This window comes from Myxine glutinosa, chromosome 5 (assembly GCF_964187855.1).
Source record: "Myxine glutinosa chromosome 5, kmMyxGlut1.1, whole genome shotgun sequence".
Lineage (NCBI taxonomy): Eukaryota > Metazoa > Chordata > Myxini > Myxiniformes > Myxinidae > Myxine > Myxine glutinosa.
Window position 1 is genome coordinate 107,631,026 of NC_136265.1, and position 23,605 is coordinate 107,654,630.

Below are 23,605 nucleotides of genomic sequence, written 5' to 3' on the forward strand. Positions count from 1 at the left end.
AAAATAACGATGTATTAATTTAATACAATATTTTTATTTGTATAAATCAAGCTCTATGAATATTAAAATAAACTTTGTTAACTCTTACACGAGTCTCATCTAAAAAAAAAAAAAAAAAAAAAAAAAAATTAAATAAATAAATAAACAAACTTACCTCCATTGATAAGAGGTTCGAGTCCAGTTCATCAATCTGAAGGTTGAGTTCTACACAGGTAGTAGGACTCCAAGGAATAGCCAAGTTATCCCATTCCATTTCGGCATAGTAGTCCATTCTCAAGTGAAGCAGAAAGCGTGTTTGAAAAAGCCTGTGTGGTCGGTGCCTTTTATAAGAAGGGCTGGGTGTGTGTCATTTCCTGTGGAAATTCCCTGGGCAAACCTGGGCGTGTCTTAACTGGAAATGATGTGATGGAAATTCCCTGAAAATGATGTAATGTATTACCTGGAAATGATACAATGCTGAAGAGTTTATAAAGTGGGTGGGACTTAACAAAATGGGTGGGGCTTAGCAGAAATGGGCGGGGCTTAACAAAAGTGGGCGGAGCCTAGTAAAAAAAGTGGGCGGGCCTAGTAAAATGTGGGCGGAGCTTACCAAAAAGTGGGTGGAGCTTACCAAAAAGTGGCCGGCACTGGAGGCGCTCGGACAATAACATTGAGGGAGGTTTATCATTTTATTTTAGCTCAGTTAAAATATCTTGATAAAGAACCAAACTCAAACATATTTTTTGTTAATCTATTAGACGGTGAGGAGAGTTGTAGGAGAATTAAATTATTTCCCACACATAAACAAATATATGTAGGGTCGTTGTTTGAGTGGGTCAAAGATGATTCACCAGATGATATTAAGAGTAAAAGGTTAAAAGGTCCATAAGGTCAGAAGGATCACAGGTTCACACAGAAGGACCATTGTTTAAGTGGTCTAATGAATAAGGATAACATGTCAAAAGGTTAGAAGGTTCGTAAAGAACAGGGTGAGAGAAATAGAGGTGTTTAGGGGCAATGAGGGAATGGAAAAATTAACGTGTAAGTGAATGGGGATTTGGGGTGTCCCAGAACCAACATTATTACACTACTGCCTGGTGTTGGCTTAGCGGTTAGGGTGCCGGCTTGGGATCCTAGGATCCTGGGTTCGAATCCCGGTCGATCGCTGAATTAACGCCAGGGGGGTTGACTCAGCCTGTCATCCTTCCGAGGTCGGCAAATTGAGTACCAGCTTGCTGGGATGAATGATCACGGTGTGTACCCCGATTGATTTAGAATAGGTACACCGTATCCCTGCGCATCGTAAGAGGTGACCAAGGGTTGGCGTCAGGAAGGGCATCCGGCCATAAAAACATTGCCTCAAACAGGGAACCATGATTGTCATGGGGCCCGCAAGGCTAACCCCCGCTCTAGCGGGGAAAATGGCCGTAAAACGATCATTCATTCATTCATGTAGAGCAAATAATAAAAAATTGGGTCAAAATGTGAAAGGACAAAGTCATAGTGACTATAAATAGCCCTTATTATCCCCTCCACAGCGCCAAGCATTTACAAAAAAAAAATAGTATGTATTTATAAAATATTCAAACCTCCAGTGTGACCCGAGTGCCTGATGCTTAATAATGACTGTTATCTGCAGGAGTTTTATAACCTCTTGTTGTTATTGCCCAAGGGAGATAAAAAGCTCAAGCAAACAATAAATAATGTATGTGTATGTGTGTATTTGTGCATGTTTTTGTGTGTGTATGTATATATATCTTGGAAATCATCATCTTGGATCACCTTGGAAATCATCTTGGAAATCAGCAAACATTACCGCTTTAGAGAAAAAGGTGCAAAAACAGATCATTGCAACTGCAGACCAATCAGCCTGCTTCCAATTATCAGCAAAGTCATGGATTTCCATCATTGCTTCGGATATCAAATCCTTCCTCTTCTCCAATGGCTTGATCTCTGATCATCAATTTGGATTCAGACCAGGTCATTCTACTCTGGACATGTTGCTTCTGCTGTCTCAACAATGGATGGAGGTCCTCAATGCCAAACAGGAAATCAGAGCTGTCTCACTTGACATATCACGTGCCTTTGATGCGGTCTGGCACCCAGCTCTACTCACCAAACTCTCCTCCTATGGTATTCATGGAAATCTCCACTCATGGCTGGCGGACTTCCTCTCTGGTCGTCGGCAACGTGTGGCCCTGAATGGATTTCTCTCATCTCCCCTGCCTGTTCTGGCTGGAGTTCCCCAAGGTAGTCTTCTGGGCCCTGTGCTATTTCTGGTCTTCATAAATGATCTCTCCGACTCTCTGGAAAATCCTCTCTATCTCTTTGCTGATGACTCCACTATCTGCCGCTCCATTCCTCATCCCTCAGATCGGCAGTCTGCAGCCTCTTCCCTCTCTGCAGACCTGGACAAAATCACAGACTGGTCAAACAAGTGGAACATGTCTTTCAATACTGACAAATCTCACACTCTTACAATGTCTCTCCGAAAGGACCGACTGGAAAACCCTCCCATCTACTTTCTCAACAATCCTCTCCAAGAAGTTCTGTCGCTCAAGCTTTTGGGTCTCACTATCTGCCATGATCTTTCTTGGGAAAACCACATTTCCAAGCTGGCCTCCGAAGCCAGTCGCCGACTGGGCATCCTCCGTCGTGCGAAGTCCTTCCTTGGCACACCTGAGCTCCTCACCACATACAAGGCTTTCATCCGCAGCTCAATGGAATACTGTTCCCCCCTCTGGGCCAGTGCTCCTGCCTCACACCTAGCTCGGCTTCACGCTGTTGAGGCCAAAGCTTTCAGAATCATTGGAATCTCCTGCGATGAATTCAACTCCGAGGGCCTTTCACTCACTCACTCACCGCAGGCAGGTTGGTGGTCTTTCTGTCTTCTACCGACTCCTCTCCGGCCTTGCTCCCCCAGCTCTCTCTGTGCTCTGTCCCACCAATATTCCTTCAGGTCGCGCAAGATCTGCCTGCAACCCTCTTATGGTTAAACTGCCAAAATCTAGGCTCTCTGCTCACCTTCACTCTTTCATTCCCCATTTCTCCCGCCTCTGGAACAAACTCCCCCACTCCCTTCAATCCCACTCCTCACTCCAGGTCTTTAAAACAGCTGTTCACCACCATCTCTTGTCTTCCCCCATCCAAAACCTTGATCTTTTCTACCCCCGGTAGTTCACCCCAGAGTCCTTGCAGTGTTCATATATTTTATACCTCTCCCACCTCCCCCCCAAGTCCTCCCGATGTCCCTGTTCTCAACCGAGTTCCAAACTGCCTCTGGAAGCAACATCAGCACAACAACTGTTCGCCGGGAGCTTCATGAAATGGGTTTCCATGGCCGAGCAGCCGCACACAAGCCTTAGATCACCATACGCAATGACGAGCGTCGGCTGGAGTAGTGTAAAGCTCGCCGCCATTTCACTCTGGAGCACCGGAAACGCGTTCTCTGGAGTGATGAATCACGCTTCATCATCTGGCAGTCTGACAGATTAATGTGGGTTTGGCGGATGCCAGGAGAACGCTACCTGCCCAAATGCATAGTGCCAACTGTAAAGTTTGGTGGAGGAGGAATAATGGTCTGGGGCAGTTTTTCATGGTTCGGGCTCAGCCCCTTAGTTCCAGTGAAGGGAAATCTTAACGCTACAGCATACAATGACATTCTAGACAATGTGTGCTTCCAACTTTGTGGCAACAGTTTGGGGAAGGCCCTTTCCTGTCTCAGCATGACAATGCCCTCGTGCACAAAGCGAGGTCCATACAGAAATAATTTGTCGAGATCGGTGTGGAAGAACTTGACTGGCCTGCATAGAGCCCTGACCTCAACCTCATCGAACACCTTTGGGATGAATTGGAACGCCGACTCTGAGCCAGGCCTAATTGCCCAACATCAGTGCCCGACTCTCCAATGCTCTTGTGGCTGAATAGAAGCAAATTCCCACAGCAATGTTTCAACATCTCGTGGAAAGCCTTCCCAGAAGAGTGGAGGCTGTTATGGCAGCAAAGGGGTGGGGGGGGGGGGGGGGGGTGGGGGGGTGGGGGGGGGGGGGGGGGTTGGGGGGGGGGTGTCGACCAACTCCATACTAATGCCCTTTATTTTGGAATGAGATGTTCGATGTTCGAGTGTCCACATACTTTTGGTCATGTAGTGTCTCTCTTTGATTATTTACCTATTGATTTTTGTCTTTCTGCATTTGTTTTTTGTACTCTGTCAAAGCGTCTTTGGGCTTCTTGAAAAGCGCTATATAAAATAAATGTATTATTATTATTATTATTATTATCGTGTATATATCATTTTGGCCTCATCTCTCAATGGTGAATAATCACTTAAAATTATCTGATCCGGATCCAGATCTGGATTTGGATCTCCACCAAAATCTAATCAATGTTCTTGTCACACACCCAAACTTTCCAACATTTTTTTCCAAGTCCCAGACAAACAGAGGTGAAACCATAACCTCTGTCCATCTTCGGCATAGATAAAGACACGATGGATCCGGTTCGGAAAACTTCGCTTTGTTTGAGATGGAAAGAGCAGGAGGCAGATCGACTTCTACGTGGAGCAACCGTGAATGGGAAGCTATTCTTGGCTTACTTTGGAAAAGTTTATCCGACATCAATTTGTGGTGCAACATCACAGCAGGTGTAATAGAGCTAGCCAGCGTGACTTGAAAACGATTCACTTTGATTGCAGAGCTTTCATCAGCATTCCAGAATTCATCCCGTATACCAGGCTAAGCGATATCATTGGTGAGCGAGTTGGGTTTTTGAGTGAGAGTCAGCTTGTTTAGTTGCAATATTTTTCTCCTATGACTACCCAGGTTTCTAAAAGGGTGAGCATTATATAAGGGGCATGTGGCGTACGCTGTTCAGCGACACTTCATTATCTCTCTCTGTCTCTCTTTCTCTTTCCCTCTCTCCCCTCTCTCCCCTCTCTCTCCCACGCCCCTCTGTCTCACCCCTTTTTCACCCCCCTCTAACTTTTTCCACCCCCTCTCCCTCTCTACCCCCTCTCCCTCTCTACCCCCCCCCCCCCCTCTCTCTCTCTCTCCTCTCTCCCCAGCCTCAAAGACAACCATGAAATTGGAAGAATGTCAGACAGCTCCTGCATCCAACCCACTCTTGGTACCATCACCGCAGCCACGCCAAGCTATCCGTTGTCTATTCCTACAACAACAGGTAATGAAGAGGACGATACAGTCAGATATTAAACAATTATCTCTGATGAGATTTGTTTAAATAATGAATTTTTTGATTATTGATTTTTTAAAAATCATAATTTAATAAATTTTTGTAATTAAATTCTAATTACATTTTAAATTATAATACAATGTTGCCGGCAATGCTTGTATCACTGTTTGAGTCAAACCTATTTTTTCTGCTCTATTGTTGAATGGGGGTTAGAATCCTTTCTGCCTGTCTTATTTGAACCTTTGCAATTTATAACCATGACACTTGTCCCATGAGGCTCAGTAAATGGAGAATCTCCAACAGATCAGATAAAAAACCTTTTGACATATGTTTACCGAACCACCTGTCCTCTTCATCTTGTTCGTTGTTATCTCCATATCCATCTTCAGTGTGAATCTTTTTATGAACAAGAATAAAAAGATAAAATGTCAAAGCCACATGGTTTTACTAATTTTCTGTATGGAGTTAAAAGCCATCAGTCAGTCGGCCATCTTTAGTTAGATTAAAAACCAAAATCTTCTGCATATGTATACTCTAATGTATTGTCTTTGTGCCAAGTTTGAACAAAATCGGTCCATGCATGTTGATAAATGGTTGGAGACACATTTATGTTACAAAATGGTTGCGAGTCGGCCATCTTGGATCTGATCTTGAAAACAAATGACGTCCATATGGAACCCATCATTCATTATCTGTGTGCCAAATTCGAACAAGATCGGTAAATGCATGTCCGAGAAATGGTTGAGGACGTGTTCAATATCGGGTTTTTTACAGCTAAAATGCCCGCCAGTCGGCCATCTTTGATTACAAAGTGAAACAAAATGATGTGCATATGTATACCATCCTGGATTGCATTTGTGCCAAGTATGAGGAAAATCGGACCATAAATCTCCGAAATACGGTTGCGGACGGACGGACGGACGAGACCCAATCCATAAGCCCCCGTTTTGGACTAATTCCAACGGGGGCTAATAATGCCTACCTGGGCCACATACAATCTTTCTGACAGTGCATACACACACTACTCCCGACAAAAGAAGGACCACACACAATGGTGGATACAACATAGGATGGTCCAACCGGGATGGAGGTATTCCGGTTTAAAAACGACTTTCTTCAACTAACATTTTTTACTTTGGAATATTTGGGAGTATTCATACATGTGTTTGTCTAATGATGGTTAAACCGAAAAGTTTAGGAAACTCAACTATCCTTGACTGATTTGGTTGAGACCATCACATGTTTTAGGAGGCACAGCCATGATTTATACGGTGTGCTGCGACTCCCAGCATCACATCTGTCTCCAGTGGAATCTCAGGAATCTAAAAACCTCTATATCACATCTGTCTTCACCAGAATCTCGGGAATCTAAAAATCTCTACATCACATCTGTCTCCAGTGGAATCTCAGGAATCTAAAAACCTCTATATCACATCCGTCTTCACCGGAATCTCGGAAATCTAAAAATCTCTACATCACATCTGTCTCCAGTGGAATCTCAGGAATCTAAAAACCTCTATATTCATACATGTGTTTGCCCAAAACATACATGACATTACAAACATACATACATACATACATACATTATAAACATACAAAACATACAAACATACATTCATACATGTTTATCTTCCCCCATCCAAAACCTTGATCTTTTCTACCCCCACTAATTCACCCCAGATCCACCTTGTTTGAAATTCCAACTTCCTTCCTGGAAGTCCTGGCAGTGTCCATATGTTTATACCTATCCCACCCCCCCCCCCCTTCACATGCCTCCCCCCAAAGCCCTCTCCCTCCCACAGATCTCTCGATGTCTCCATGTCTCTCAGTCCCTGCTCTCAAATGTTTTGTTTGTGTCCTTCCGCCTCTCTCCCCATCTTGTCTACCGCTCCCGATGTTATTTGTTGTATGTGTCTGTTTGTCTTTCTGTGTGATTAATGTTCGCTCTTTCACGAGCCTCGATCTTGTATGCATTTTTAGTTTCATGTACTATTATTGTTACAGTTTGAGTGTGAAATGGAGATAACTGTCTTCAAAAGCAAAACGAATGTCTCCATAATTAGTTATCTCCATTTTGCTATGATCACGGTTTGATCACGGTTTTCCACTGAAATAAAATCCTGGCTTCAAATCAACTTCCTCAAACTTAACTGTGATAAATCTGAAATAATCATCATTGGCCCAAAAACGCTCACCAAGTCCACCCATAACTTTGCCCTCAACATCGACGGTTTCCCAGTATCCACCTCCCCTCACATCCAGAATCTTGGCATTAAAGCGCGGCGTTACGCGCGCTGCTTGCGAGCAAGGAGGAAGCGGACAAGCGGTAACTTATAAGCGTCTTTATTTCAGGAGCTCACTGTAACACTGGCGCGCTCCGGGCTGCGCGCCCGGTGTATATCATGAGGCCACGCCTACCCCTCGGGCGTGGCCACCGCCCACTTGGTGCGCGGAATGATGTCACCACGCCAGTGGGCTTTTGTGTCCGCCACACGCGCCCCCCCAGAATTCCCGCGCACCTGGAGGGCCAGTTTGCGGGGCAGACTAATGACCCGGCCGAAGCGCCCCCTGGCGATCGGCGGCGTCCGGGGTGCAGGGATGCCAGGTGGGATGCCCCTGGCTGCCCCTGGGATGGGTGCAGGACCGGGGGGCGGCGTGGCGGCGGGGCTGGGCGGTGCCGGGGGTCCGCCCGCAGGGGGGCGGCCCCGACGTGGGGGTCGGGCCACTGGCGGTGGATGGTCCACGTCGAGGTGGGCCGGCTTGAGGCGGTCTACCGAAACGCGGTCAGGAGTACCGCCGATGTCCAGGGTGAAGTGCTTCGCCCCGGTCTCCAGCACGCGGAAAGGCCCGTCGTACGGGGGCCGCAGTGGTGTCCGGTGGGCATCGTGGCGGACGAAGACTTACTCCGCCGTGCGAAGCTCCGGGGCGACGTGCGTCGGTGGGTGCCCGTGGCATGCCATTGGCACCGGGGCGAACCTCTGGGCGGTCTCTTGCAGAGCGGAGCGCTGCTGTGCCGTGGACCATGGTGCCGTGGAGTCGGGGAGGAACTCGCCCGGCACCCGCAGCGGTTGCCCGAAGACCAACTCCGCCGCGGATGCGCGCAGGTCCTCCTTGGGCACCGTCCGGAGGCCCAGCAGGACCCAGGGGAGCCTGTCGACCCAGCCGCCGTCGCGGAGGGTGGCCCGGAGCGCGGCCTTCAATGAGCGGTGAAATCGCTCACACAGGCCGTTAGCCTGGGGGTGGTAGGCCGTGGTTCGGTGCAGCCGGACCCCGAGCCCCTGCGCGACCGCCCCCCAGAGCTCCGAGGTGAACTGGGGGCCGCGGTCGGACGAGATGTCTGAGGGGGCGCCGAACCGGGCGACCCAGGTGGCGATGAAAGCCTGCGCGACATCGGCCGCCATTGTCGACGCCAAGGGCACGGCCTCCGGCCACCGGGTGGTGTGGTCCACCATGGTGAGGACGTAGGTGAAACCCCGCGAGGGGGCCAGAGGTCCCACCAGGTCCACGTGGACGTGGTCAAACCGGCGTTCCGGCACCGTGAACGGGGCCAACGGGGCCTGGGTGTGCCGGTGCACCTTGGCGCGCTGGCACGCGAGGCACGTCCTGGCCCAGCCGCGGACGGCCTTCCGAAGGCCATGCCAGACGAACTTGTCGGCGATCAGCCTTTGGGAGGCCCTCGCGCCCGGGTGGGACAGGCCGTGGATGGCGTCAAACACCTGGCGCTGCCAGCCCGCGGGCACGATGGGGAGAGGACGCCCGAGGGAGACGTCGCACAAGAGGGCCGCGCCCGCGCCGTCGAACGCCACCTCGGTGATGCGGAGGCCCGTGACGGCGGTCCGCAAGGCCTGGACGTCGGGGTCAGTGGCCTGGTCCGCTGCCATCCGGGCATAGTCGATGCCGAGGTGGACTGCATGGGCGACGGCCCGGGAAAGGCAATCCTCCACCGGGTTGTCCTTCCCCGCGACATGCTGGATGTCCGTCGTGTACTCGGACACGGACGAGAGGTGACGCTGCTGCCGGGCCGACCACGGCTCGGTGACCTTGCCCATCGCGAAGATCAGCGGCTTGTGGTCGACGAAGGCAGTGAACGCACGGCCCTCGAGCAGATGGCGGAAGTGCCTGACCGCCAAGTGAAGCCCGAGCAACTCGCGGTCGAAGGTACTGTAACGGCGTTCGGGCGGGCGAAGCTGCCGGCTAAAGAATGCCAGCGGTTGCCAAGCTCCACGCACCCATTGCTCACGCACCGCGCCCACCGCGTAGTCCGAGGCATCGGTGGTGAGGGCGATCGGTGCATCGGGCGCCGGGTGCGCGAGCATGGTGGCGTTAGCCAAGGCGAGCTTCGCGCCCGTGAATGCCGTGTCCATCTGCTCGGTCCAGGTAACGTCGCCTTTGCCCGGCTTACCTCGGAGAGCTTCGTGCAGGGGGCGCAGGAGCTGGGCGATACGGGGGTAGGGACCGATGGTAAAAGTTCACCATGCCCAGGAACTCCTGCAGCCCTCTGATCGTGCGGGGGCACGGAAACCCCTTCACCGCCTCCACCTTGGCCGGCAGGGGGACGGCTCCGTGCCTGGTGACACGGTGCCCCAGAAAATTGATTATGGTGGCGCCGAACCGGCACTTTGCGGGGTTCACAATCAGGCCATGCTGGCCCAGGCGTTCGAAGAGCGTGCGGAGGTGGCGTAGGTGCTCTTCGCGGGACGCGCTGGCGACGAGGATATCGTCCAGGCTGTCCATCAGTCGCTGGAACGCCTGAGCCGCATTCTTCAGACCGAAGGGCATGCGCAGGAACTCGAAGAGTCCGAATGGCGTGATGACCGCCGTCTTCGGGACGTTCTCCGGCCTGACGGGGACCTGATGGTAGCCGCGTATGAGGTCCACCTTCGAGAAGAAGGACATGCCCGCCAAACAGGCGGAAAAGTCCTGAATGTGGGGGACGGGGTAGCGGTCGGGAGTCGTGGCGTCATTGAGACGGCGATAGTCCCCGCACGGTCGCCTTCCCCCGCCGGGCTTCGGCACGATGTGCAGCGGCGACGCCCAAGCGCTCTCTGAGCGCCGAACGATGCCGAGTCGCTCCAGGGTAGCGAACGCCGCTTTTGCCACCGCCAGCTTCGTCGGCTCGAGGCGGCGTGCCCGGGCGTAGACCGGTGGCCCGACGGTGGGGATCTGATGGGCCACCCCGTGCTTGATGGCCCCCGCCGAGAAGGTGGGCCGCGTGAGGGCCGGGAAGCCGGCGAGGAGGCGGGTGAATGCGTCCGCTGCCGGAAGCGTACAGAACAACGTGCCCGGAACCGAACCGTTCGGCAAGCCGCTTGGCAAGCCGCTTGTTGAGCTGGGCAACGCACAAGCGAGCGAGCTGAACGTCTCGGCCTGGACAAGACGTCTGCACTTGACGTCGACCAGGAGCCCTTTAGCGCACAGGAAGTCCGCGCCAAGCAGTGCCATGGGCACGTCGGCGGTGACGAACGTCCATCGGAAAACCTGCCCTCCGAACCGCAGAGAGAGGCAGCATTTTCCGTACGTACGGATGGGCGTCCCGTTCGCGGCAAGCAGTGCGGGGCCCCCACCCGCGGCGTGCTTGTCTGACGTGCCGGCGGGAACGACACTCACCTGCGCTCCCGTGTCGCACAGGTAACGGCGCCCGGAGAAGGTGTCCGTTATGAACAGCAGGCTGCTCGAACGGCCGGCGCTCATCACCACTATTGAGCGCCGGCCCAGGCGTTTCTCGACCTGTTGAAGGAGCATGGCGGATGACACTGCCGAGCTTCGTGGCCGAACTTGGCGTGGAACCAGCACCAGGTGGTGGAGCTGGAGGAGCGTGGCTGGCTCCGCCAGGCCGGTGGAGTTGGCGGGTTTCCCCGCGGTGGCGGTTTTCGCTGCGGCGGTGGGCGGGGCGTGGCGGCGGTCACGAGGTGCGTATCAGCATGCTGCGTATGTTGTTTAAGCTGATGCTGTGGATCAGCAGCATCAGCAGCAGCATCAGCAGCATCAGCCATGAGGGCCGTGACGGCCACGCCGACTCTCGCCCGCGTGTCCGAAGCGGCGAAGTACTTGTCCGCCTCGGCTGCCAATGCTCGGGGTTCCGTTAGCCCGGTCCCGGCCAACGCGAGGCGAACCTGCGCTGGAAGTTGGCGACGGAAAAGCGCCCGGAATAGAGAACCGGGGGCTTCGTCGCCCAACAGTGACAGCATATGGTCCATTCGGACCGACGCGCGCGTGTCACCGAGCTCGGGGAGATCCAGGAGGCGGTCGGCCCATGCGTCGTCCGTGAGGCCGAACATGGCTAGGAGTAGCCGGTTGAGTGCCTCGTACTTGTGGCCGTCCGGTGGGTGGCGAAGGACGGACACAACTCGAGCGGCCGTGCCGGGCCCGGGGGAGGCGACGACGTGGCAATAGCGCGTGTCATCGCCGGTGAGGCGCCGAAGCTGAAATTGGGCTTCGGCCTGGACGAACCAGACTTCGGCCTGAGCCTCCCAAAATTCGAGAAGTTTGATGAAGTTGGCCATGGCAATGGCGTCGCGTGTGGAAGGATCGCTCCGGCAGATCCAATGTCAAGGGGGTCACCAGTAAAGCGCGGCGTTACGCACGCTGCTTGCGAGCAAGGAGGAAGCGGACAAGCGGTAACTTATAAGCGTCTTTATTTCAGGAGCTCACTGTAACACTGGCGCGCTCCGGGCTGCGCGCCCGGTGTATATCATGAGGCCACGCCTACCCCTCGGGCGTGGCCACCGCTCACTTGGTGCGTGGAATGATGTCACCACGCCAGTGGGCTTTTGTGTCCGCCACAGCATCATCTTTGACCAAACCCTCTCCTTCGACAAATACACTAAACAGATCACAAAGACAGCCTTCTTTCACCTGAAAAACATCGCCCGTCTCCGTCCATCCCTCTCCTCCGTGGCTGCAGAAACCCTCATCCACGCCTTCATCACTTCCCGTCTGGACTACTGCAATAGCCTCCTTTATGGTTCACCCTCAACAATCACCAATAAACTCCAATACATTCAGAACTCCGCTGCCCGTCTACTCACCCATTCCCGGACCCGTGACCACATCACCCCCGTCCTTTACAAGCTTCACTGGCTCCCCATCTCCCAGAGAATCGAGTACAAAATCCTCCTCTTGACCTACAAAGCCCTCCATAACCTGGCCCCATCCTACCTGGCTGACCTCCTCTCCAGACACACTCCCACCCGCAACCTCCGCTCTGCTGGTACCAACCTCCTGACCCCCCCCATCCAGACCAAATTTAGATCCTGGGGGGACAGGGCCTTCTCCATCGCTGCTCCCACCCTCTGGAACTCGCTACCTCACACCATCAGAGACTCCTCCTCACTCACCACATTCAAAACATCACTCAAGACCCACCTGTTCAACACTGCATTCAACATTTAACCCACAGCATCTAACCCCTGACTATCTCCTCTCCTTCTCCCTCCTTTGTGCTTTGAATATTTCCCTATTGATTCTTCTTTTTTGCAATTGTTTTTATGTTTTGCTATGCATTATGTTTTGCACTCTGTCAAAGCGTCTTTGGGCTTCCTGAAAAGCGCTATATAAAATAAATGCATTATTATTATTATTATTATTATTATTATTATTATTATTATTATTATTATATCACATCCGTCTTCACCGGAATCTCGGGAATCTAAAAACCTCGATATCACATCTGTCTTCACTGGAATCTCGGGAATCGAAAAATCTCTACATCACATCTGTCTCCAGTGGAATCTCAGGAATCTAAAAACCTCTATATCACATCTGTCTCCACTGGAATCTCAGGAATCTAAAAACCTCGATATCACATCTGTTTCCACTGGAATCTCAGGAATCTAAAAACCTCTACATCACGTCTGTCTCCAGTGGACTCTCAGGAATCTAAAAACCTCGATATCACATCTGTCTCCACTGGAATCTCAGGAATATAATATTCTCAACATCACATCTGTCTCCACTGGAATATCAGGAATCTAAAAACCTCTACATCACATCTGTCTCCACTGGAATCTCAGGAATATAATATTCTCAACATCACATCTGTCTCCACTGGAATATCAGGAATCTAAAAACCTCTACATCACATCTGTCTCCACTGGAATCTCAGGAATATAATATTCTCAACATCACATCTGTCTCCACTAGAATATCGGGAATCTAATATTCTCAACATCACATCTGTCTCCACTGGAATCTCGGGAATCTAAAAATCTCGACATCACATCTGTCTCTACTGGAATCTCGGGAATCGAATATTCTCAACATCATATCTGTCTCCACTGGAATCTCGGGAATCTAAAAATCTCGACATCACATCTGTCTCTACTGGAATCTCGGGAATCGACCATTCTCAACATCATATCTGTCTCCACTGGAATCTCGGGAATCTAAAAATCTCTACATCACATCTGTCTCCACTGGAATCTCAGGAATCTAAAAACCTCTATATCACATCTGTCTTCACTGGAATCTCAGGAATCTAAAAATCTCCACATCACATCTGTCTCTACTGGAATCTCGGGAATCGAACATTCTCAACATCACATCTGTCTCCACTGGAATCTCGGAAATCTAAAACTCTCGACATCACATCTGTCTCTACTGGAATCTCGGGAATCGAACATTCTCAACATCACATCTGTCTCCACTGGAATCTCGGGAATCTAAAAATCTCGACATCGCATCTGTCTCTACTGGAATCTCGGGAATCGAACATTCTCAACATCACATCTCCACTTTCCCGTCGAACAACTTTCGAACATTCCCATCTAAATCTGTTCTGCATCTCTACTGGAATCTCGGGAATCTAAAAATCTCTACATCACATCTGTCTCCACTGGAATCTCAGGAATCTAAAAACCTCTACATCACATCTGTCTTCACTGGAATCTCAAGAATATGTATGTATATATATATATATATATATATATATATATATATATATATATATATATATATATATATATATATATATATATTGTTACGGATCCGGGGGATGGCACTCCCGTTAGCAAGGGGGGGTTAATCCCCTTGTCCTGTTAAGCTGGCCATCCGACCGGTCCTGGCACTTGTAACGCTCTTTTACGGGTTGGGATTGATCAGGGTTATTGGTCCAGGTATTATCCCGAATACCTTTATCAATCCCTCTGCAAAACAGGGAGACAAGTACCGCTCGAATCCCGGACAAGATGGAGTTTGCTGAGCGGTTTAGCAATCCGGAATCCGAGCCATTAGCAATGGACTAACCCGATTCATAAGCGGTTCTGCCGAAATCGTGCCACAGATATTCAATAGGGAAAACATGAAGACGATCGGACGAGAAAGAAACCAAAGTAAGAGGAGGAACAGGTATTTATTAACTATTTGCACACAACCAAAGAAAGAGAAGGAACGAAAGCAATATACAGAAGAAGAAGAAACAGTGCAAATCCTTAAACAGTCTTACTTAAACCCACAGGACAATACAGACAGATTCACATGAATAGGGAATTGCAGGCAGGAATGGCTGGAGGAGATGGTTCAGGTGGGACAACAGGTAGCTCGTTCTCCAGTCCCCAACTCGCACCGCGAAGCAGATGAACCAGATGGCAGGAGCTCTCCGCGTGTCATTTGGCGTGTGCGGGACTATCACAGGGCAACGGTAGGCCGGCTTTGGCGGTTACCCTCGTGGCTCAGCCGCGTACTTAATAAGAGAAGTTCCAATAACCGCGAACGATGCGCTCTTCAGTCGCTCAATGCGTTCTCTCAATACCATTCGCTCGCGATGCGTGACCCCCTTCTCATCTCAAGTGAACTCGCCGATCGCCTCTCCTCGCTCATCTCCGTAAGCAGTCCCTCGCAGTTCCTTTTATTGGCCTTGGCCATATCAAGCCGCCAGCCCCGCTGACACGCCTAACGGTGGACTCACCTCGGCGATGGCTGGTTGGCAAGGGCTCTCTGACTCCACCTTTGATGACGAGGTGGTGCCACGCCTGTGATTTGGCGGCTCCTCCCCCCTTATTCTCCGAGACAGAGCACATGGCCAATGGTGTCTTGCGGGATAGAAAACCACTCGCACTGCCGGGATAGAAAACCACTCGCACCGCTGGGATAGAAAACCACTCGCACTGCTGGGATAGAAAACGAAAGGGGACCTATCTTATTTGATTGATGCAACGTAGAGTCAACCTATTGGAAACACAGCCTTACCTGAAACACATAATAATGACATAACTATAGAGAGGTCCTAAAGTGTCCTACGTGTTGTACATGGACTAACTAAGGTGCAATCTTTAATTAACAGCCAATTAAGGGGACATGTACACATGTACACAGGGGTCATTTATAAGGGAATTTACTACTAAATTTACATGTGAAGGTTCTAAAAACCATAACTATATATATATATATATATATATATATATATATATATATATATATATATATATATATATATATATATATATATATATAGTGCATTCAGAAAGTATTCAGACCCCTTCACTTTTTTCACATTTTGTTATGTTGCAGCCTTATGCTGAAATCGTGTAAATTCATTTTTTCCCTCATCAATCTCCACTCAATACCCCATAATGACAAAGAGAAAACAGGATTTTAGAAAGTTTTGCAAATTTATTAAAAAGAAAAAACTGAAATATCACATTGACATAAGTATTCCTACCCTTTGCTATGACACTTGAAATTTAGCTCAGGTGCCTCCCATTTCTCTTGATCATCTTTGAGATGTTTCTACACCTTGATTGGAGTCCACCTGTGGTAAATTCAATTGATTGGACATGATTTGGAAAGGCACATGCCTGTCCATATAAGGTCTCACAGCTGACAATGCATATCAGAGCAAAAAGCAAGCCATGAGGTCGAAGGAACTGCCTGCAGAGCCAAACAGTTCAATCTTGGTTTCATCAGACCACAGAATCTTGTTTCTCACAGTCTGAGAGTCCTTTAGGTGCTTTTTGCAAACTCCAAGCGGGCCTTCATGTGTCTTTCACTGAGGAGAGGCTTCCGTCTGGCCACTCTGCCATAAAGCCCAGATCGGTGGAGTGTTGCAGTGATGGTTGTCCTTCTGGAAGTTTCTCCCATCTCCACACAGGATCTCTGGAGCTCAGCCAGAGTGACCATCGGGTTCTTGGTCACCTCTCTTACCAAGGCCCTTCTCCCCCGATTGCTCAGTTTGGCCTGGCGGCCAGCTCTAGGAAGAGTCCTGGTTGTTCCAAACTTCTTCCATTTCAGAATTATGGAGGCCACTGTGCTCTTGGGAACCTTCAATGCAGCAGAATTTTTTTTGTGGGCTTCCCCAGATCTGTGCCTCGACACAATCCTGTCTCTGAGCTCTGCAGGCAAAATAGTGGAACAAAACAAAAAAACTGAAAATATTGCTAAATCTTAGTTTATTTCACACAGAAATCCTAAAATGGCCCGGACAATATTATTGTCACCTTTTAGAAGTTGTTGGAAATAATAACATTTTAAGCAGATGATTCTCCTTTACTTTGGAATTGAACTCACCAGTGGTGAGCTGCAGGTGCCTGCAATGTAAAAATCACCCATTCCACCAGTTTGAATAGAGAAAAGGAGTCATTCTGCTGTTTTGTGTCACTGTGTGTTCTGCAATGAGCATGGAGAAAAGAAAGAAAACCAGAGAATTGTCTGAGGAGGTTAGACATAAGATTGTAGCCAAGCATGGACAATCTCAAGACTACACGTCCATCTCCAGAGACCTTGATGTTCCTGTGTCCACCATAAACAATGTTATCAGGAAGTTTAAGGCCCATGGCACTGTAGCCAACCTCCCTGGACGTGGCCGCAAGAGAAAACTTGATCGAAGATTGCAGTGAAGGATTGTTCGAATGGTGGTGAAAGCACCTCGATCAACTGCCAAACAGATTCCAGCTGACCTTCAGACACAAGGTACGACAGTTTCAACTCGCACCCTTCGTCGCCAACTCAATGAAAGGGGATTCTATGGTAGGAGACCAGGAGGACCCCACTGCTGAGAAAGACCAACTGGAGCTTGCTAAAACACACCTGAACAAGCCAAAATCCTTCTGGGAGAATGTCCTTTGGACAGATGAGACCAAAGTAGAGCTTTTTTGCAAAGCACATCATCTCTATGTTTACAGAAAAGCAATTGGGCCTTCAAATAAAATAACACCTTCCCTATAGTCAAACATGGAGGAGGTTCAGTGATGTTTTGGGGTTGCTGTGCTGCCTCTGACACTGGGTACCTTGAATGTGTGCATGGCATCATGAAATCAGGAGATTACCCAGGCATTTTGGAGCGCAATGTTCAACCCAGTGTCAGAAAGCTGCGTCTCCGTCGAAAGTCATGGGTCTTGCCGCAGGAGAATGACCCCAAACACACTTCAAAAAGCACCCAGGAATGGTTCAAGACAAAACAATGGACAGTTCTGAAGTGGCCAGAAATTAATCCAGGTCTAAATCCCATTGAACACCTGTGGGGAGATCTGAAAACAGCAGTTGGGAGAAGGCACCCTTCAAATCTGGGAGAACCGGGGCAGTTTGCACAAGAAGAGTGGGCCAAACTGCCAGTAGAGAGGTGGAGGAAGCTGATTCACAGTGCTTCACTGCAGTTATTTTGTCCATATGCTGTGCTACCAAATATTAAGTCTTGGGTGTCAAATTTGTCAATGCCATTTCTTTTTATTTTCTGACTTAAAAGGATATATTAAGTTCTGAAACAAAAACAAAAGGTTCTGTAATATTAACAGTGAAATAAAGAATTGTGGAGAAGAAATACTTTTGTCAATTTCAACTTATTTTTAGAGACAATTGTGAGTTATTTGAAAAACGTGCAAGGGTACCAATATTTTTGGCCATGACTGTATATATAATCTGCATCTGCATTTGAAGAGGAGCCTGCTCTCAAAAGTGCAATATGTGTCCAACCATCGTGACATTCTATAAGTTATAATATTGATATGTCGAGGGAACTGGGTGTAGACTAAAATGGTGATGTTGAGGGAATTGGGCGTGGTCCAATATGGTGACGTTGAAGGAACTGGGCATGGTCCAACATGGTGATATGAAGGAACTGGATGTGAGTCTCACATCCAGTTCCCCCCAAATCGATCTCACATCCCCAAATTGAGCAAACATCCCCAAATTCCCCAAGTTGAGTGCACGTCCACAAAATGAGCAAACATCCACAAATTGAGCACGCATCCCCAAATTGAGTACAAGTCCCCAAATTGAGCAAACGTCCCGAAATCGAGAACATGTCCCCCAATTGAGAACACGTCCCCATGTTGAGCAAACATCCCCAAATTGAGCAAATGTCCCCAAATTGAGCAAACGTCCCCAAATTGAGGACATGTCCCCAAATTGAGCACGCATCCCCAAATTAAGCAAACATCCCCAAATTAAGCAAACATCCCCAAGTTGAGCACACATCACCAACTTGAGCAAACATCCCCAAATGCAGGACACATCCCCAAATTGAGTACATGTCCCCAAATTGAGCAAACATCCCCAAGTTGAGTACACATCCACAAATTGAGCACGCATCCCCAAATTGAGTACAAGTCCCCAAATTGAGTACAAGTCCCCAAATTGAGTACAAGTCCCCAAATTGAGTACAAGTCCCCAAATTGAGTACAAGTCCCCAAATTGAGTACAAGTCCCCAAATTGAGTACAAGTCCCCAAATTGAGTACAAGTCCCCAAATTGAGTACAAGTCCCCAAATTGAGTACAAGTCCCCAAATTGAGTACAAGTCCCCAAATTGAGTACAAGTCCCCAAATTGAGTACAAGTCCCCAAATTGAGTACAAGTCCCCAAATTGAGTACAAGTCCCCAAATTGAGTACAAGTCCCCAAATTGAGTACAAGTCCCCAAATTGAGTACAAGTCCCCAAATTGAGTACAAGTCCCCAAATTGAGCAAACGTCCCGAAATCGAGAACATGTCCCCCAATTGAGCAAACATCCCCAAATTGAGCAAACGCCCCCAAATTGAGCAAACGTCCCGTAATCGAGAACACGTCCCCCAATTGAGAACACGTCCCCATGTTGAGCAAACGTCCCCAAATTGAGCAAATGTCCCCAAATTGAGCAAACGTCCCCAAATTGAGGACATGTCCCCAAATTGAGCACGCATCCCCAAATTAAGCAAACATCCCCAAATTAAGCAAACATCCCCAAGTTGAGCACACATCACCAACTTGAGCAAACATCCCCAAATGCAGGACACGTCCCCAAATTGAGTACATGTCCCCAAATTGAGCAAACATCCCCAAGTTGAGTACGCATCCACAAATTGAGCACGCATCCCCAAATTGAGTACAAGTCCCCAAATTGAGTACAAGTCCCCAAATTGAGTACAAGTCCCCAAATTGAGTACAAGTCCCCAAATTGAGTACAAGTCCCCAAATTGAGTACAAGTCCCCAAATTGAGTACAAGTCCCCAAATTGAGTACAAGTCCCCAAATTGAGTACAAGTCCCCAAATTGAGTACAAGTCCCCAAATTGAGTACAAGTCCCCAAATTGAGTACAAGTCCCCAAATTGAGTACAAGTCCCCAAATTGAGTACAAGTCCCCAAATTGAGTACAAGTCCCCAAATTGAGTACAAGTCCCCAAATTGAGTACAAGTCCCCAAATTGAGTACAAGTCCCCAAATTGAGTACAAGTCCCCAAATTGAGTACAAGTCCCCAAATTGAGTACAAGTCCCCAAATTGAGTACAAGTCCCCAAATTGAGTACAAGTCCCCAAATTGAGTACAAGTCCCCAAATTGAGTACAAGTCCCCAAATTGAGTACAAGTCCCCAAATTGAGTACAAGTCCCCAAATTGAGTACAAGTCCCCAAATTGAGTACAAGTCCCCAAATTGAGTACAAGTCCCCAAATTGAGTACAAGTCCCCAAATTGAGTACAAGTCCCCAAATTGAGTACAAGTCCCCAAATTGAGTACAAGTCCCCAAATTGAGTACAAGTCCCCAAATTGAGTACAAGTCCCCAAATTGAGTACAAGTCCCCAAATTGAGTACAAGTCCCCAAATTGAGTACAAGTCCCCAAATTGAGTACAAGTCCCCAAATCGAGCACACGTCCCCAAATCGAGCACACATCCCCAAATCGTGCACACATCCCCAAATCGTGCACACATCCCCAAATCGTGCACACATCCCCAAATCGTGCACACATCCCCAAATCGTGCACACATCCCCAAATCGAGCACACATCCCCAAATCGTGCACACATCCCCAAATCGTGCACACATCCCCAAATCGAGCACACATCCCCAAATCGAGCACACATCTCCAAATCGAGCACACAGAGCCAAATTGAGCACACATGCCCACATCCTCTCCACCATCCTTCCCCCTATTAATTAGTGTACTAATCTTTACATACAGATGGAGCAGCAGGGAAAAGGATTGCAGTTCCGGCCAACAGCGCAGTCCTGCGACAATTCATCTCGGAATCTGCTCACCCCGGAAGTTGGCCTCTCTGTGGTCTCACGATCTTCCACACCTGCTCCAGTACGCAGTCAGCCATGGTCGTGAAGCCGGCGAACCTTTCCAACTCCAGATCGACTTCCCCGACGGTCCAGAAGCTTTTGAACAACGTAGTGGAGTTTTCAACGGTGGGTTCAGGTAAAGAGAACCCGCAAAGTTGGTTTCGCAAGGCTTAGCCATGTGCTACTGAGGACTTGTTTGGACCTTGTCGTATCCTTGTGCATATCACCCCTTGCATATCACCCCTTGCTGGATTCTGTCGGTTCCTAAATTTCCTTTTGTATTCTACGATTGAACCTGGCTGGTCGCAGTGCCGTATTCAGAGATCGGTTCGGATCGATTTGAAAGCTTCCGCTAGTTGTAACGGTACTACGACCACAAAGGTAGATCGGTGAGGTTTTGCATGCGCGTACGGTTACAAGTTCAAAAGGAGATGACCCTTGAAATCCATGCCAGGTGAACAGGTGTGGCTGAGACCAGGGTTAGCTTTGGCTCGTTTGTTGCTACTTTCGACTTTTGGTGTTGGATACCTGTGAACGAGGCGGTCACCCGTACAAAGCAAGCCACCGAGATCGGCCTGCGATGATCTCCTCCATAGACCAACAGCCATAACTGTACATAGGTGGTGACTCTTTACAGACATTTATACCAATCATTTCGTTGAAGATCCAAGGTGAAATGGTGGACATTTCCCGTTCTTGGTCACCTTTGTTTTTCACGTTTAATTCCTACCATGGTTCATCTGTGTTGGCAGAGATCGACTAATCAAAACCTGGACCACATCACACAAACGTCTTAAACGGCAGGATATTTCCGGGTCTTTCGGAGCGATGAAAAGTTATCTCCTTTTGTTTTCCCAAAATTATTTTCGGAAGATATTCTCATTATGCAGGATCCGTCATGCGACTGTACATACCTGGAATTAAATTATACCATGAGAAAGAATTGTGTTGTCATCGCCATATTTATGAATATCGTTTCTAAGTCAAAAGCTCTTGACACATTGGTTATTTCAGGTGTATGTAGAGTTCAGTAAAAGATCTCGAAGGAGCCACCTGTTTCGTTTGTACACAAGGGGATGACGGATGTAATGGGGGGATTGGGTGCCCATTTTATGCACACCTGCGAGACAGATGGCATTAAAGGTCCAGGTATTCCATGTCTCTTTTGCGAGAATCATTCAATAGGCCAAAGGAAGTACTTTTTGAGTACTTTTTTGAGAATGGTATCTTCCAGGGGGTCGGTAAACAACTTGTGTCTACTCGTGCAATTTGCTGATGGTCTTTGGAACCCCGACTCGTTCATCGTTTGTGCAAATCTTGATCTTGTGATTATAGGGAAACCGTGAGGCCTCTGCTTTGTAGACCAACTTCCCCTTGACAAGTTTTCCCATTTGAAACCACCTTGAGATGGATGGAATTCGTTGTGACTGTAAGGTCAAGAGGCACTTACCTTGTTTTGCCCAACAATGATTGTACGGATGAAATTTTTTGGAAACTGAATGGAAATTCCCTGTTTAGGACTCGTTGGGCATTCGAAATCAGGGAATTTTAAAAATCAGAATCTGAGGACCTCAGTTCTAGTTCTTGCCCCCAATCCCTCCGCATCCTCCACATTCCCCATGAGCTGTAGTTTTTGAAGAAACAAACGTCACCAGGCATTCAAAACTTTTAACCTTCACGCAAGGACTCAAAAAATGTGAGACTCCTACGATCCTAGGCACTTGAAGTGCTTTTACCAAGTTATCCAGGTGTGTATGCGCACCTCATGGTGTTTGTGCCGGGTCTACAATTGGAACCTTCCTCTCAAATCGACTGAAGTTGGGCATTTCACGGGTTAAAGTGGTGACTTTGCACCCAAATCCATACACACTTCGGGAACATTAGTTCTTACATAAAAATGATTCCTTCATCTTCCTCCAGTAGATGATTCTACAATGCTCCAAGTATCGAGAGAGAATTTGTCCTTTCGTCCTCCGCAGCGTACTCCCCTGGATTTCAGTCGATTGCGCACAGTAATCTCCCGAAGGTCTGTTCAGTTCACACAACCCGCAACAATTCCCATTTTCTATTTGGATATGGTATTATGGCACCCTCTGGATGCTAGGCCGCAAAAACGGGTTTTGTACAATGAATGTACCGCAGGTTGTTGAGTAATCAAGCTTTGTGCGATCGCCGTTCTGCCATGGTGGTTGAATGTTCGTTACACTATAAAGCGGATGTGTTTCCTGATGTGATGTGGCATTTACACTTGATCTGTACAACATGGGTGGCTGCAAGTGCAACATTTATTTATTTATTTGTTTATTTTACTCCATTGCATTCTGTACAATTTATTTGGTTTGTATATATTTTATACTCAAATTGTGAATTATGGTTGGCTTTTTGTTTTTCCTTTCCATGTCGGTTGCCTTGTTTGAAACCATGCGTGCCATTATGCCTTCCAGAAAGGAAATAAAAAAAGAGTAAACTACAACAAAATGGAAAAAGTCGATTATATTTTCAGCCTTGACCGTGTGAGAGAAGATGCGAGACATGTTGAAGGAGAGTGTTCAAAACAAACCAGAAAAACGTTTTCACCTTCCCTTGACGTCGTATCTTCGTGATGTCAAACGTGCATGTTGGGCGTTGTCCAAGGTGCGCCGGTCTTCCTCTGGCACTTTAGCACTTTCATTGCCTGTTTGGCTGAGTAGGCAGATTTCTGGTTAGCAGAGAAAGCACGTTTGTGTCTGCCCTTAAATAATGATCTTTCTTCATATATATATATATATATATATATATATATATATATATATATATATATATATATATATATATATACTAGCTTGGTGAGGCGAGCGCGTCGTTACTGAGGAACAGGCTTATTTTAGCTGAGGATAATGACTGTACCTGAGTTGCTGTGTTGTCATGATTTACACCAATCATAATCAAACAATTATTTTGCACAAATGTATTTGTTGTGTTTGTG

General features: G+C 48.2%; 1 protein-coding gene across 1 annotated transcript in view; it reads left to right on the plus strand.

Moving 5' to 3' along the window:
- Nucleotides 1-21,583, plus strand: part of LOC137428428 (uncharacterized) — a 154,852-nt gene extending 133,269 nt beyond the window's left edge. Inside the window, exons 8-9 of the mRNA XM_078778503.1 lie at nt 5,042-5,157; nt 20,537-21,583. Coding sequence (XP_078634629.1) covers nt 5,042-5,157; nt 20,537-20,686 — 266 coding nt within the window. The 3' untranslated portion in view covers nt 20,687-21,583. The remainder of the gene's footprint in view (nt 1-5,041; nt 5,158-20,536) is intronic.
- The last annotated feature ends 2,022 nt before the right edge of the window (nt 21,584-23,605 follow it).